The sequence below is a fragment of the Podarcis bocagei genome (assembly GCF_964188305.1).
Source record: "Podarcis bocagei genome assembly, chromosome: 9".
Taxonomy (NCBI): domain Eukaryota; kingdom Metazoa; phylum Chordata; class Lepidosauria; order Squamata; family Lacertidae; genus Podarcis; species Podarcis bocagei.
Genome location: NC_138134.1, coordinates 64,413,637 through 64,429,269, shown reverse-complemented (window position 1 = coordinate 64,429,269; position 15,633 = coordinate 64,413,637). Strand labels below are relative to the sequence as shown.

The window sequence follows — 15,633 nt, the reverse complement described above, 5'->3', positions numbered from 1 at the left end:
AAAGTTGTTCAGTTACAAGAGTGGAACAGCAATTCTTGCAATCAAAGACGGAGCTCTCTTGAGAGGGGCAGAATTGTCAAATTTTACTCAAGTCAGCATTAATGAAAGATGTTTGGGCAGCAGGTTTTGATGCTTTTTATTCTAAGTGTAAGGGCAAAAATTCCTGTAGGCTCAGAAAATATATGTAAGCAAGCAGTATTATTAATATCGCAATGGAGTTCCTTTTATTTTCTAGATGAAGTCAGCATGCTAGATTAAACCACACTATTTATGGCACAAACAGTTTTTATAGGCAGCCATAAGAGGACTCAGAAACTATTACGATCCTGTTAATGCTTGAAATGGTATTTATACCTTTCCCTCTTCACAGACCTGGCAGCTTGTCTATAAAAACCCAGCTTCAAAATAGTTTTATCGTATTCTATTTTGACATGAGCAAGCATGCCCTGTCACTCACTCGCCATATACACACACACACAGAGAGAGAGGGGGGGGGGGAGAGAAGCTGCTGGCCTGTGTTAAATCATCAAAAGCAATGGTTTGACTGTCCCCGAGGCAACTTTGAAATAAAACCATTGCCCTGAAAACTGTACACAGATATTTCAAAAAGCAAGGCAGCATTCCTAACCCATTGCTCTCCTTTCACTGCATCACAATAAGTACTGTTTAGGGCACTTCAATCCTGGACAAGCCAACTTAAGAGAGAGAGATCACTTACAAATTACATGTGTCTAAGACTGAAGTACAAAAGACATGTAAAGGCACCTCAGCAAGTCAGAAATAGAGAAGCAAATACATTAAAATACCCATTTACTAGCAGACGACAACACTCCTTCTCCAGCTTTTATCGAAAACACGTTTCTGCCCTAAAACAGAGGTCTTCAAAGCGGTTGATATTGACCCGTGGGGTCAGTGGGACTGTGCAAAAAAATAAAAATTAATCTTTTGTAACCATGAGTCATGGGGGGGAAAGGCATGAGCATGTACAGAGTGCACCTCTCATGCCAGTGAGGAACCTCTGCATTTAATAAGACGATGCCACAATATAACAGTATTCTTTCATTTTTAGTTTCATAACCCTAGCAATGGTGACTGATTAATAAATGTTGATTATATATTGATATTTCTTGACTTTGCTTCATTGACATTCCTAAGAATTTGGGCTGGGTTCGAAGCCAACTTCACAAGCTTATCATGGACTCAAAAAACTCAGAATTCTGGGGAACCTTGCTCTATCTATACAACATAATATCTCAACTTCCTTGACTCAGGAGCAGTGCTCACTGTTTTCAGTAGGATCTGATCCCAGGTAAGTTAAGACGATTGCAGCCAAAACTTACTTGGGTCCATTCTGTAAAAACCAGCCTGCTGCTTAAATCCTGAAAATCCAACTATGTCCATTTTCCCAAGATCTGGTCCAAGGGAAAGAAAAGTTTCATTCTATACTAAACCAACCTGGAACAACCAGAGAATCTAAACTTGTGACACGTGGTAGAGAAAATCTGCGCTGTTATTAACATTTAGACTGCAAGTCAGTAAGGCTTAATGGCTCTTACTTCTAAGTAGACATGCCTACGGTATTGCATTATTAAAAATCATGGAATAAGCGCAATATGTAACCATAACATAAGCAACCTTTCGGGAAAATAAAAAGCATATAAACCAGGGTATATTTGCAGTGAGTTATTATTCTACAACCTCCCTAGACATGCATATGGTGTCTATTTTGGGTGGTGGGGGAGGTTTGATATAAAGCATGCAGAATTCAAAGACGCAGTATTTCTGCATTATTGCAAATGTATCCCAGCAAGATCAGAGAAAAGAAACTGTTTAGCAAACAGCCTGAGCAGATTAACAGGCAGCTGGGCAGAAAATTGGCCAGATCAGATCCCTCCATTTGAAACATGATTACAAACAAACAAACGACGACGAAACAGGAGTTTTTTTTACCTTTGCAGAGACATGATTTCACAAGCCATTCCTGAAAGTTTTCTCTGAAGGGGAAACTGGGAGCTGACCTCCTTCACTTCTTCCTCTCTGCACTGCACCGTAGTCTCGGGCTAGCCTAACACAAACCTTTTTTTTTTTAAACCAAAAATAAAAATAAAATAAAAATCCCTGCCCGCAGCCAGCAGCGCTGAAGGCTCCAACCCGTCGCTTCCTTCCTGCCTGACTCAGGATTCAGTGCTCTAAAAAGCTACCGGAGACATTCAGAGAGACACGCTCTCTCCCTTTGCAAGCTGCGATTATTTACCGTGCGCGAAGGGAGAGGCTTCAGGTTTCCAGCCCGCTCGAGGTCTTCCCCCTTTTTTGTGCGCCCGTGCAAAGAAAAATATAAAGCCACCCTCCGAGTCCACTTTGACCTTTTGTTCCCGAGGAAGCAGCTGAAGCATCCAGCCAATCAGAAATAGCAGCGGGTGACAACCAGTGCAGGCAGCTCGCTCGCCTCCTCCTCTCCTCCTCGTAGGCGCGTCGCCATCCCGGGTAACTTGAAACTTTCCCCAACAATTCCGCCCCGCCTGTCAATCAACTGCGCCCAACGGAGCTTAAGAAGCCAGAGAGGGAGGCGATAAAAAAGGGACTTTCAGCACAGCATGGGAGGAAAAAAGAAGATATTTGGGGGCCTCTGCAGCCCCGCAAGTCAAAAATAAAAAAATATGGGGCTTGTTATTGACTGATGGGAAAGAGGGGTTGGGGGAGAGGAGTGGAAAACCCAAATCAGGACTCCGGAATAAAGCTGCAACGACCGGTTTCCTCCTGCAAAAGCATCCTACGTGCTCAGAGCCCCATCGCCACGGTCTGGGCGATGGGACTTCGCGCGCCGCATGCAGCGCTTTCGCTGTGCAAGCCTCTCCAGACATCACGTTAAGCACGTCGCTGTCACTTATTCATTTTCGGGAGGAGAAGGAGCAAGCGAACCAGAGCATCTTTCGAGTGCACTGGCACAAGCCCCTCGGGACCTTTTTAGGGAACAGCAAGCAAAAGTGTCTTGGAGAACGCCTTCTTAAAGACCAGCAAAGAATTTATCGTGGAAGGCAGAAATGAGGGCAAGCGATACTTGCCTTCTTGATGGTAAGGTAAAGGTAAAGGGACCCCTGACCATTAGGTCCAGTCGTGGCCACCTCTGGGGTTGCGACGCTCATCTCGCTTTATTGGCTGAGGGAGCCGGCATACAGCTTCCAGGTCATGTGGCCAGCATGACTAAGCCACTTCTGGCGAACCAGAGCAGTGCACGGAAATGCCATTTACCTTCCCACCGGAGCGGTACCTATTTATCTACTTTGATGTGCTTTCGAACTACTAGGTTGGCAGGAGCAGGGACCGAGCAACGGCAGCTCACCCCGTCGCAGGGATTCGAACCGCCGACCTTCCAATCGGCAAGTCCTAGGTTCTGTGGTTTAACCTACAGCGCCACCCGTGTCCCCATCAAGAACCCGCGTTCTTGATGGTAGTCATGGGCAAAGCCAGGGGCCGGGGTGGTGGGGAGCTGGCCCCCAAATCAAGTAAATAAATAAAAGTAGAAATTGTCGAAAGATTTTTATAGATTTTTCTGAGCACTTGGGGTCCAAAGAAATTAATTTAAACAAAACCCAAAAAACTGTTGTTGAGACATTTCATTCTGAATCTGCAAGAGAAAGCTGGACAGAGGATGTTGTCAGGTGGGTGTCCTGCCACCCCCCACCCCCAAACATAAATCCTGGCTATGCCCATGATCTGCAAAATCCACAAACACATAAGCCCATCTAATGGTGCTGCTGTTTTAGGTTGGGATTCAATCATGGGCACATTTGGGATGCTCAAGTAAAGTTTATTCCGCCACAAACCCAGTTTCCCCTCAAAATATTTTTTCTTTTTGCAGGAAGGGAAGTGATGGGTAATGCGCTAGAAGGTGTGGGTTGGCTGCTGCTTGATGCAACATGGTGTGATCTCCACAGAAACAAATAAAAATTAACGTACGATAAACAGCCCACGTCATCTAACCTCCCTGCAAACTTTGCGCAAACAAATAAAGACAAATGCTCAATAAACACTGTCATCGTAATTTATGAATCACTTCCAAGGAAGCATCTTGAAGCAATTTCACAATGCAATGGAAACACATATAGAACAAGTGCATGTATCAACACAATTTTGAATGAACAGACTGTTGTTTTTGTGGCAACAGACTAACAGTTGCCTCTCTGAGAAGTATTTATTTAAGGCTTTTATACACAGCCCTGCACAATATATCCCCAGGGCGGGATAACTAAAACTTTCTCCCCTTGCAAATGAAAATGCATAGTTAGGCAGCAATCCTATACATATTAACATAAAATCCAGTCACAAAAGGTGTGCGCAGTACCAGCTTCTTATCAAATTTTGTTTTGTTTTGTGTTTTTTGGGCACTGGTTATTTCATAATCATTTTTGTTCTAGTTTCCTTTCACGTGTTTGTAACAGGGTAAAAGTAGTTTATTGTTCTCATTATTGATATTATTGTTGTTTGATGGTGTTGGGTAAATTTTATTATATATTTTGCATTGACTGTGGTTTGTTTGTTTTTTAAATTCATTGCTAAAATAACCATGTTTTGTCCAACAAAGCCATCCTGTCCGCGTAAGGACTGCTGCTTGCACAGAAGAATTCTCCCCTTTCCTCTCCCCACGAGCCTCCAAAATCTGCTCCTGGAGGGTTGGGGTAATCCCCAGAGCAGATTTTAAGGAATACAGGGAGGAGCAGAGGGAGGGCAAGTTCTGCTGCACAAATGGAAGTCCTGGATACAACCCTTTATAAACAAAGTGTGGAAGAAGAAAAAGAAGATGGCATTCAAAAGAAAAAGTGGGCAATTAAAGGCGCAAGGTTTCAAGTATATATATAAATATTAAAAACGAAATTCAGATAGCACATTCTCCCTTTCCTTCTCTCTCACACAGTGGTCATGCACCCAGCTGGAGACGTGCACATCTGTAAGTGATTAATAAAACCTAGAAACTTCTGCTCCTTTTAAGTAGATACTGGAAATCACGTGATTTACTTGACCAGCCAAATATTTAATAACAGCTATTTTCTTTTGTGAACTGGCCTGAATTATTTGTTACTCCTTAATTCTGGACTGTCAGCGACATAACAAATAAGGCATGTGTGCCTGTATACATCACTGACGCAACCCAGGAGCATGGGACATGCAGAGTGAGGTTTCCCATTGACACTCCTTCATATATTTCCTAAACAATGATGCCAATTTACAGTTATTATTGACACTACTGTATCATTCTTACAACCAGGTATTGCATCCCTTGGTCACACTGCGTACCTTATGCATGCTTTCTTTAATGACTTTAAAATATTCCGATACAGAGTATTTTTTAATATTTACAGGTTTGTTTTTCCCCAAAAAAGTCTCAAGGTCTGATTTTCATTTTCAAAAATGAAACAAAATTTGTGTGTGTGTGTGTAAAGGTAAAAGGACCCCTGACCATTAGGTTCAGTCATGACCGACTCTGGGGTTGCGGCGCTCATCTCGCTTTATTAGCCGAGGGAGCCGGCGTACAGCTTCCACGTCATGTGGCCAGCATGACTAAGCAGCTTCTGGCGAACCAGAGCAGCGCACGGAAACGCCGTTTACCTTCCCGCCGGAGCGGTACCTATTTATCTACTTGCACTTTGACATGCTTTCGAACTGCTAGGTTGGCAGGAGCAGGGGCCGAGCAACGGGAGCTCACCCCGTTACGGGGATTCGAACTGCTGACCTTCTGATCGGCAAGTCCTAAGCTCTGTGGTTTAACCCACAGCACCACCCGGGTTATATATATAACCTTGCATGTATATGTTAATGGAATATGGAAAAGCTTTGTCTTTTGACATCTCTGTAAGAAATTTGTTTCAGAATTAGTTTGGGGCAAACTTTCTGTCAAACCCTGGAGGGATGCAACTCAACTGATATTTCTGCCATTTCCCCTCAGATTCCTGGCAGTTTCTAAATTTGCCCAGCCTATCTGGCTATTCTTCCACTTATGTGCCTGTAACGTCATAAAGACCAACCTTCCCCAGCCTGGTACTCTCTCCAGAAGTTTTTGGATAGCTCCCATCAGTCTTAGCTGGCATGGCCATTGGTGTGCTGACTGGGGATGATGAGAGTTATAGTCAAAAACCTCTGGAGGGTGTCAGCTTGCGGGAGACTGAAGCAGGCCTATATGAAGGGCCCCGACCAATAGATCCAATCAATTATTGGAGAAGGGGGGTGGGTAGAAGGGATTGCTTAGGATCAACAATCAAGTGGCACGATCAGAGATTTGTTGGTTGATACACGCACCTGTGAATCACTGGCTGCAGAAGTACCGGTTCTGAGAGATCTGCATTGGCTCCCAGTACGTTTCCGAGCACGATTCAAAGTGCTGGTGCTGACCTTTAAAGCCCTAAACGGCCTCGGTCCTGTATACCTGAAGGAGCGTCTCCACCCCCATCGTTCAGCCCGGACACTGAGATCCAGCGCCGAGGGCCTTCTGGCGGTTCCCTCATTGCGAGAAGTGAGGCTACAGGGAACCAGGCAGAGGGCCTTCTCGGTAGTGGCACCCGCCCTGTGGAACGCCCTCCCATCAGATGTCAAAGAGATAAATAATTACCTGACATTCAGAAGACATCTTAAGGCAGCCCTGTTCAGGGAAGTTTTTAATATGTAACGCTGTACTGTTTTTAACACTGATTGGGAGCTGCCCAGAGTGGCTGGGGAAACTCAGCCAGATGGGCGGGGTATAAATAATAAATTATTATTATTATTATTATTATTATTATTATTATTATTATTATTATTATTATTATACCTCTCCCATTAGACATTTTTTGGGTTAGGTTAAAATTCTTCTCTCTCTGTTCCGAATACATCCTGATGGAGAGTTCTGTGAAACTGCAAACCTTGTGCCATTTAAAAACTATTAGCTGTTGCTGATCCTCTGAAATATATCATCTTGCGACTTCTGTGCCAAGGAACTATGTTTGGCAGGGATAGTAAATGATCCCAGGCAGTAGTTTAAGGAGTAATCTACAGTCGGGACCTTCTAAAGTATGTGTTTACGCCAGTGTGGTGTAGTGGTTAAGAGCGATAGACTCGTAATCTGGGGAACCGGGTTCGCGTCTCTGCTCCTCCACATGCAGCTGCTGGGTGACCTTGGGCCAGTCACACTTCTCTGAAGTCTCTCAGCCCCACTCACCTCACAGAGTGTTTGTTGTGGGGGAGGAAGGGAAAGGAGAATGTTAGCCGCTTTGAGACTCCTTCGGGTAGTGAGAAAGCGGGATATCAAATCCAAACTCTTCTCTTCTTCTTCTTTAGAGCGGTGAGTTTGAACACAGGCCATGGGAATTAAGCGGAGTTTTTGAGGACCAAATGACCCCATCAAACATCAGATACAGAAGCTTACGGCTTCTTCCTCTTGAGTTTGCCTTGCAGGCAAGGGAAATGCTCCATTCAAAACATAAACAGTGACCTAGCATGCATGCTGCTGTGGCCTTGGGAGGACAGGGTACAGAATAATAGTAGCACATAAACAGATGCTGACAAGCTGTGAAGTGTCTCAGTTTTAATGTGCCGTTAAGCTGTTTGTTTAATGATTCTAAATATTAACAGTCCAGCTGAGAAGTAGATCTCAACATAACGATGCTTTGGCTGCAGTACTACACAATGTGGAGAAGCGGAAAGGTTCTTCTGGGGAGTTATGAACCTAAAAAGAGCCCCTTGGGATCAGGCGAAAGGCCCGTCTAGTCCTGCATCCTCTCCACACAGTGGCCAACCGGATGCTTATGGGATTCCTCTTCTACAAGGCCCTTGGCTGATTATATACGCTTTTAAATGCGCCTGTGGGAGGAGGTGGCAGAAGGGGGGTTATTGTTTTGTTTGGGTCTTGTTTTCACTGTGCATTTTGTGTTTTTATCTTGTACAGTGGTACCTCGGGTTACATACGCTTCAGGTTACGTACGCTTCAGGTTACAGACTCCGCTAACCCAGAAATAGTGCTTCAGGTTAAGAACTTTGCTTCAGGATGAGAACAGAAATCGTGCTCTGGCGGCGCGGCAGCAGCAGGAGGCCCCATTAGCTAAAGTAGTGCTTCAGGTTAAGAACAGTTTCAGGTTAAGAACGCACCTCCGGAACGCATTAAGTACTTAACCCTAGGTACCACTGTATGTTTATGCTGTGAACCATTCTGAGATCTGCGGATGAAGAGAGAGTATAAAATAAATAATATAAAATAAATTTCCCATGGGGTGTATAGGGTGTTAGGGGAGCAGGAGTAACTTTGGTAGGGGGGCACATCATAATAATAATTAATAATAGTAATATTTATATCTGTGCTCACTGGAAGGACAGATCGTGAAGCAGAGGCTCCAGTACTTTGGCCACCTCATGAGAAGAGAAGACTCCCTGGAAAAGACCCTGATGTTGGGAAAGACTGAGGGCACAAGGAGAAGGGGATGACAGAGGACGAGATGGTTGTTCTTGAAGATACAAACATGTTTCTCGAAGAGACAAACAGTGTTCTCGAAGATACCAGCATGAGTTTGACCAAACTGCGGGAGGCAGTGAAAGACAGGAGGGCCTGGCGTGCTCTGGTCCATGGGGTCACGAAGAGTCGGACACGACTAAACAACAACATCATTCATTCATTCATTCATTCATTCATTCCTTGCCCATCTGGCTGGGTTTCCCCAGCCACTCTGGACAGCTTCCAATAAAATATTAAAAATACAATAAAATATCAAACATTAAAAACTTCCCTAAACGGGGCTGCCTTCAGATGTCTTCTGAAAGTCAGATAGTTGCTTATTTCCTTGACATCTGACAGGAGGGTGTTCCACAGGGCGGGTGCCACTACCGAGAAGGCCCTCTGCCTGGTTCCCTGTAACCTCACTTCTTGCAGGGAGGGAATTGCCAGAAGGCCCTCAGAGCTGGACCTCAGTGTCCAGGCTGAACGATGGGGGTGGAGATGCTCCTTCAGGTATACTGTTCCTTATGGGGTAGTTTGTCCACCTTTGGTCCCCACCCTGAACTCAGCACTCACCTGTGGCTCCTAGAAGCTGTCAGCATGCAACAACAGCCACACCCCAGGAAGGGCTTTGACTGGCCAGCTAAACCAGTTGAGGGTAGCTGATGGGTCTCAAACCCTTGGTGAGTTAGGGACTTCTTCTGCATGAAAAGACAGGCTGCAACGGATTAAGTGGACAAGACCAATGGTGGATCCAGTGGTCAAGAAGGCGGTTTCTGCAAGTGCTGTAGAGGGAAGTGAGGGGCAGATGGGGCTTGTCAAACTCACAAGGCAGCCCATCGAGGAGAAGGAAAACTCAACATACACCTCTGCTGCCTTGCAGGATATATTTCATGAGGATGGGAAGATGGAGTCAGCTTTGTGCTGTGCAGGCCAAAATCTTGCAGAAGCTTTCTAAGAACTGATGCAGAAAGAGCACAGGGGAACCTGGAAAGGACATTTCTGATGTCCAGGCATGAGTACAGTTGCAAATGTAGCCGAAACAGCACCACCGATCCACAAGGGGTGGGTGAACATCAAGGTTTGCAGAAATAAAAAAGAAAAATCAATGGATCCCAAATATAGCCCTTCCATGCTAATTAGTCTTCTCATGCATCTGTAACAATAATAGCTATTGCCCCAAATTAAATGCAGACAGGGCTGATCAGGATTGGACAGAAAGGGGTGTATGTCAGAAAGCTGCCTAGCTTCATTAGCCTAGCAGCCAATACTATTATTACATGCAACATTAATTACAGAGGAAACCAGAGACATGACTTCACTTTTTAAAAATTATTATTTTTAACCTTGATAAGCTAGCAAAGTGCACACATTCTTACCAAGTGGCCATCCCCAGTGCCAAACTGCAAACCCTGGCACACCTACATCTTTCCAAAATTGGGAATCTGCTCTACGTGGCAATATTTTAAGGCAGAGCATGAACATTTACTTTTCTTTTATTGCACAAGCCCGTGTATCTAGAGCAAGCCAGTCACCGGGTTTTGCAGAAAAGAGAGAGCACGAAATGGAATTTTCCATTTAATCAAAAACAGAGCACTGAAATTTCATCTGCAGACTCCTCCTGAGTCTTCCATCGCTTCCTAAAGCAAACAAGCCTGAGGGTGATAGGATATTAAACACCACGTATTTACTTTGAAATCAAATTGTCTTCGTATTTCCTCTGTTCTATTCATTTTAATGTTATAATCTGGAAATGCTACAAGCGTTTCCCCTCTGTTCTTCTTAATGCCAGTTTTTACAAAAACGCACAAGCCAGGTTCAGGCATAATAGTTTCCTGCTGTGAGGATGTGTCAAATTGAGCCTCAGGTTTGCACATTCTCCTTTGTGCATGGAAAGAAAGAAATTCAAAGCTTCCTTTTGCAATTTGGAGCAAACTGCAGATTCCAATGATGTCTGAATATGGGAAACTGTGATTTGGACAGATCAGTTACGTAGGAAACAAGCCAGGACCTGAAACAACAACTTGATCCTGGTTTGATCCTCACTGCCGGATTGTAATATTTGGTATCCATTTCCCAACGCCCCCCTTTACTGATTCATAACTGACTGGACACCTACAAACCAATAATAAAACCAATAATAAAAGAAGAACTAAGGATTTCAGAAAGTTAAACGCTAGGCTGATACCATCGCCGTCTTCCCAGTATGCCACCAAAACCGTCTAAATAAATTATGTAGCAGTTTCCTTTTCTTCAGAAACATGAGAGACAGAAAAGCAATTTCTAATTAGGATACAGGGAAAATCTGATTTAGCTGTGCCCATGTGGTTTGAAATAAAACTTGCTGATTGACAATACCTGCAACCCCTCCCCTTTTGCCCCAGCCAAGGCTGTACCTGCCCCACACCTGATGTCATACATGTAGACCAGGGGAAGTGTGGCTTGGCAAAACATCTTGGGGGCAGGGGCTCATTAGGCTTGCGGGATGGAGTTACCCATTGCTGCCTTAAGGCAAGTAAGTTAGTAACTAATTATACTTGGCCTGAAAAAGAGTGTGAGTGGAATGGTTAAGTCTAAATGACTTTAGCAAAACTGTATTTAAACTAAAAGATCCAAGCATGAAGAAGAGTTTGGATTTGATATCCCACTTTATCACTACCTGAAGGAGTCTCAAAGCGGCTAACATTCTCCTTTCCCTTCCTCCCCCACAACAAACACTCTGTGAGGTGAGTGGGGCTGAGAGTATTCAGAGAAGCGTGACTGGCCCAAGGTCACCCAGCAGCTGCATGTGGAGGAGCGGGGACGCGAACCCGGTTCCGCAGAGTAGGAGTCTACCGCTCTTAACCACTACGCCACACTGGCTCTCAATGGCAATGGACCATAATGGCTCTCAGTGGCATGGACTATAGAGGCTGGCTCTGATGGGACACTAACATCTCAGGGAATCTGGAGTATTGGCTTCACCCCAGGAAGCCCCTTCACGCCTTCTCTATGAACTAGAGCTGGGAGATATATCAACACATCATCTAAAACCGGTCTGAAGTCCATATCGTGATATTGGTTTCATAATTTTTGACCTGGCAATAATCACGATGTGTGTGTGTGTGTGTGTGTGTGTGTGTGTGTGTGTATGTGATGCAAGAATCACAATGTGGGGGAAACCATGAGACCAGCCAATGCCTCTACATAGCTCCATCATGTCAGACATCTCAATATATCAGTGTATCGCCAATGTTTAGCTAGTGGTAATATCATGATGTTGAAAACCAGCTATCGCCCAGCCCTACTATGAATGCGACTTTGGTGGTTTCCAAGCAATTTGCAGCTATTATAATTCGAAGCTTTTCCTTTCACCAAGAGCCTATGAGACAAGCTGAAAAGCTGTCGCTTCGTTTCACTGACTCATTCTCTGCACTCATGTGTAAAGACGAGATACCTACAATTATGTGAGCATCTCAGTTCTCCAGATTATGTAATTCTGCCGTCAGTCATCTGAAGAAGGGCAATGCGTACGACTAGCCAGCTGCAGCTCAAGTTTTAAGGAGCACAGCCAATAAATAGCTGTTTGCATAGGCTCCCCTGGAACTTGTGTGTGTCTTGGGTGGAGCTGGACGAGAATACATTGCTGGTCAGCAACTGGCCTTTACGGGAGTTGACACACCCAGCATCAAAATGTGTTAATTTTGCCACACGCTGGCCTATCTGACTATTTCTTGGCTCCCTCGGAGAAGGCCTGGCAGCAAGTTTCTCAAAGGGCTTTCTGGGAACATATCAAGTTATTAAAAACTGTCATTCAATCTGTCAGGGGAACAGCATATGGAACAGTTTGCTGGGCCCTTTCTGAGACTGTCTCAACACACAAGGCCACTTCAGATTCCATTTCCTCTTGTATTGTCACATCCAGCCTTAGGGTGATATATATAGATACAGCACAAAAAAAGACAGAATGCAAACACAAATATATACATTCAATTTTTGTGTGTGCCAATACTCATCAGCACGGGTTTTTCTGGGGGTGGGGCACACTCCCCACCCTGGGGTCCTAAATGTATTTATTTTTAAGGACCCAGACATATACTACTACTACTACTACTACTTGTTTAGTTGTGTCCGACTCTTCGTGACCCCATGGGCCGGAGCACGCCAGGCACTTCTGTCCTCCACTGCCTCCCGCAGTTTGGCCAACTCATGCTGGTAGCTTCGAGAACACCATCCAACCATCTCGTCTACTACTACTACTACTACTACTACTACTACTACTAATTTATAGCCTACCCATCTGGCTGGGTTTCCCCAGCCACTCCAGGCGACGCCCAACAGAATATCCAAAGGCAACTATGTGGTGTGGCGCTCACCTCGCTTTTCAGGCTGAAGGAGCCGGTGTTTGTCCACAAACAGCTTTCCTGGGTCATGTGGCCAGCATGACAAAACCACTACTGGCGCAATAGAACACCATGACGAAAGCCAGAGTGCACAGAAACGCCATTTATCTTCCCGCCGCAGTGGCAACAATTTATCTACTTGCACTGGTGTGCTTTTGAACTGCTATATTGGCAGAAGCTGGGACAGAGCAACAGGAGCTCACCCAGTCATACGGATTCGAACCGCCAACCTTCTGATCGGCATGCCCAAGAGGCTCAGTGGTTTAGACCACAGCTCCACCCACGTCCCTTCTCCCAACAGAATATAATAATAATAAAAACGATAAAACATCAAACATTAAAAACTTCCCTGAACGCCTTCAGGTGTCTTCTAAAAGTCATCAATAGTTGTTTATTTCCTTGACATCTTATGGGAGGGCATTCCACAGGGCGGGCGCCACCACCGAGAAGGCCCTCTGCCTGGTTCCCTGTAGCTCCACTTGTCGCTGTGAGGGAACCACCAGAAGGCCCTCGGAGCTGGACCTATGACTGGACAAGTCATAGACCTTCCCTTACCTGGTCTCAAATTATTTATGTGGACACACATGGTCACTGGTACAGAGTACTGTCACCTTTGTTTTTTGCTGCCCAGGGCAGCCAATACATGAAGCTTTATCTCAGCCACACGCCCCCCCCCCCAATCTGCAAAATGGATGACCTGCTGCAAGGCTGGCTGAAATAATCTACGGCCTAGTTCTGACGACATGTTAAGCCAAACCAAACCTTGGCTTGGCCCAGAACACTGTGGATCAGGGAGGAGCAAACTGCTGAGGGAGAGCCAAGGTTTAGCTTAGCATGCCAGGGGAATTGGGCCTATGCGAGGCGCTCTGTAAACCTGAAACGGGCTATAAATACTGTTTTCTTGGAACTGGGAGTTGCTTGACCCTGCCTGGCTTTTGGCCACAGAGAAGCTGCTGCTATGAGTAAGAAATGGCGCTATGGCATTTCTACACAGAGGTGGCTGCTTTTCTAGCCTGTATTTAAAAGGGTACAGGGGAGCAAAACCATAGGTTTTGGCGGTGCTCCAGTTGATTTAGTCAGACTCCAAATAAATCTAGCTTAGAAAGCGTCTTTGAAGCTTTAAACCAGTGTTTTCAAGATGGCGCTTTCAACAAGGGGTCGTCACAGCTGGGAAGGGAATAATTGACCCCTCCAATTTCCCCAGTTCACACTGCAACAAAGCTAGAAAAATATTTCCATTTGCCACAACAGAGTGCTTCCTTCAAGTGTAATTTCAGCAGGGAGAATAGCATAGGGTGGATGGGGCCCCTTTGGGTGCTGTGGATGGCTTCTGCGGGTGCATATCCACCCATGGGTGCCACATGGGCGACCAATGGATTGGACTCCCTTCGGAGAGATTTTAAGATGTGTTTCAGTGAGGGCCAATGGTGCGTATGGCCTCCATCGCTCACCTTTCAATCTCCAAGTCTCTTAGAAACCAATAAAAGGAAAAGCTGCTTCGCCCCAGGCCGTGAGGCACACTGATGGAATTGTTCAAATTGTAGACACAAATACAATCTCTCTAACTCGGTCTCTGCTTTGATTAAAAAATATTTCTGCCATGTCATGGGAATTCTCAGGCGAACTCCTTCGGCAAAGAGCGCATAGCACTCAAAATCATTTGTAGCTGTGGCAGAACCAAGACTGAGATCATGTAGATAATGATGCCTATTCAGAGCTGGTGACCTCGACTCTTTTGAGTCTCTTTCCCACCCACTCCATAATGGGAGATGTCCGAGAAATTGTATCTGGAACACAAGCAGTGATTCAGAAAATCAGAACTGTAGAGCTGGAAGGGACCACAAGGGTCATCTAGTCCAACCCCCTGCAGTGCAGGAATATTTTGCCCAGTGTGGGTCTCGAAGCCACAACCCTGACATTAAAGAAAGAAACATTTCTGCAAAGCCCTGCAACACCAATTCACTTATTTCCGATCGCTTCTATTCCACTTTCCCATCTAAAAGATAGCCAGAGGGGCTAGTTGTTGTTTTTTTTAAATAAAAAATATTTAGAAAACAAGAGGGCAATAACAACAACAAAATCTATCAGCCAACAGAAGATCAACCACAGTTCAAAAATTTGAATTTTCTATTTAAACCCCCATGAAATAATTAAAATAGAAATAGAGGAGATGGGGCCAGGTGGACCTTCTCAGGAAAGGCGTTCCACAGTTTTGGGGCCAGGACAGAGAAGGCCCTGCCTCTTACATCCACCCGCCATGTCTCTGTGGGGGAGCAAGCAACCGTGTCTCCAGTGTAGATTTCCAGGTTCAGGTAGGTTCACAGAGGATGGAATCAAAGAATTGTAGAGTTGGAAGGGAACCCAGAGAATCATCTAGTCCAGCCTCCTGAAATGCAGGAATATGCAGCAGTCCCATATGGGGATCAAACCTGCAAGCCTGGTATTATCGGCACCAGGCTCATATGACATCCCGGATTACAGACCCTGATTGTAAAATTAAGCCCATAAACAAAGTGTTAGCCAATGAAGATGGTTTAATACAGGAGTATTTTGACCCAACTGAAACTTCTAAGCTGCCATTAATACCCACTTCCAGATAAAAACAAAAGCCATTTATTTGCTTGATCAGTAATAACACCACACATTGGGACAAATACTATGAACTTCCCAAACAGTTGTTGATGACACCAAAACTGGTTGTGACACAATACCCAACACGGAAGATTGGCAAATCCTAATCGTAAGTATCTGCAGCTAGCGAAAGCGACAGGAAGAGTAAGAGGCCAATCAAAACAAAAA

General features: G+C 44.9%; 1 protein-coding gene across 4 annotated transcripts in view; it reads right to left on the bottom strand.

Annotated features, from left to right (window-relative positions):
- FAM13A (family with sequence similarity 13 member A) overlaps positions 1-15,633 on the bottom strand; it is a 149,046-nt gene that overhangs the window by 63,454 nt on the left and 69,959 nt on the right. Inside the window, exon 1 of one of the 4 annotated variants that reach the window (XM_081206974.1) lies at positions 1,951-2,126. The exons of the other annotated variants lie outside the window; for them this stretch is intronic. Within the exon in view, the coding sequence (XP_081063100.1) occupies positions 1,951-1,979 (29 nt within the window). The 5' untranslated portion in view covers positions 1,980-2,126. Of the gene's footprint in view, positions 1-1,950; positions 2,127-15,633 lie in introns of those variants that run through there. 4 annotated transcript variants of the gene reach the window in all.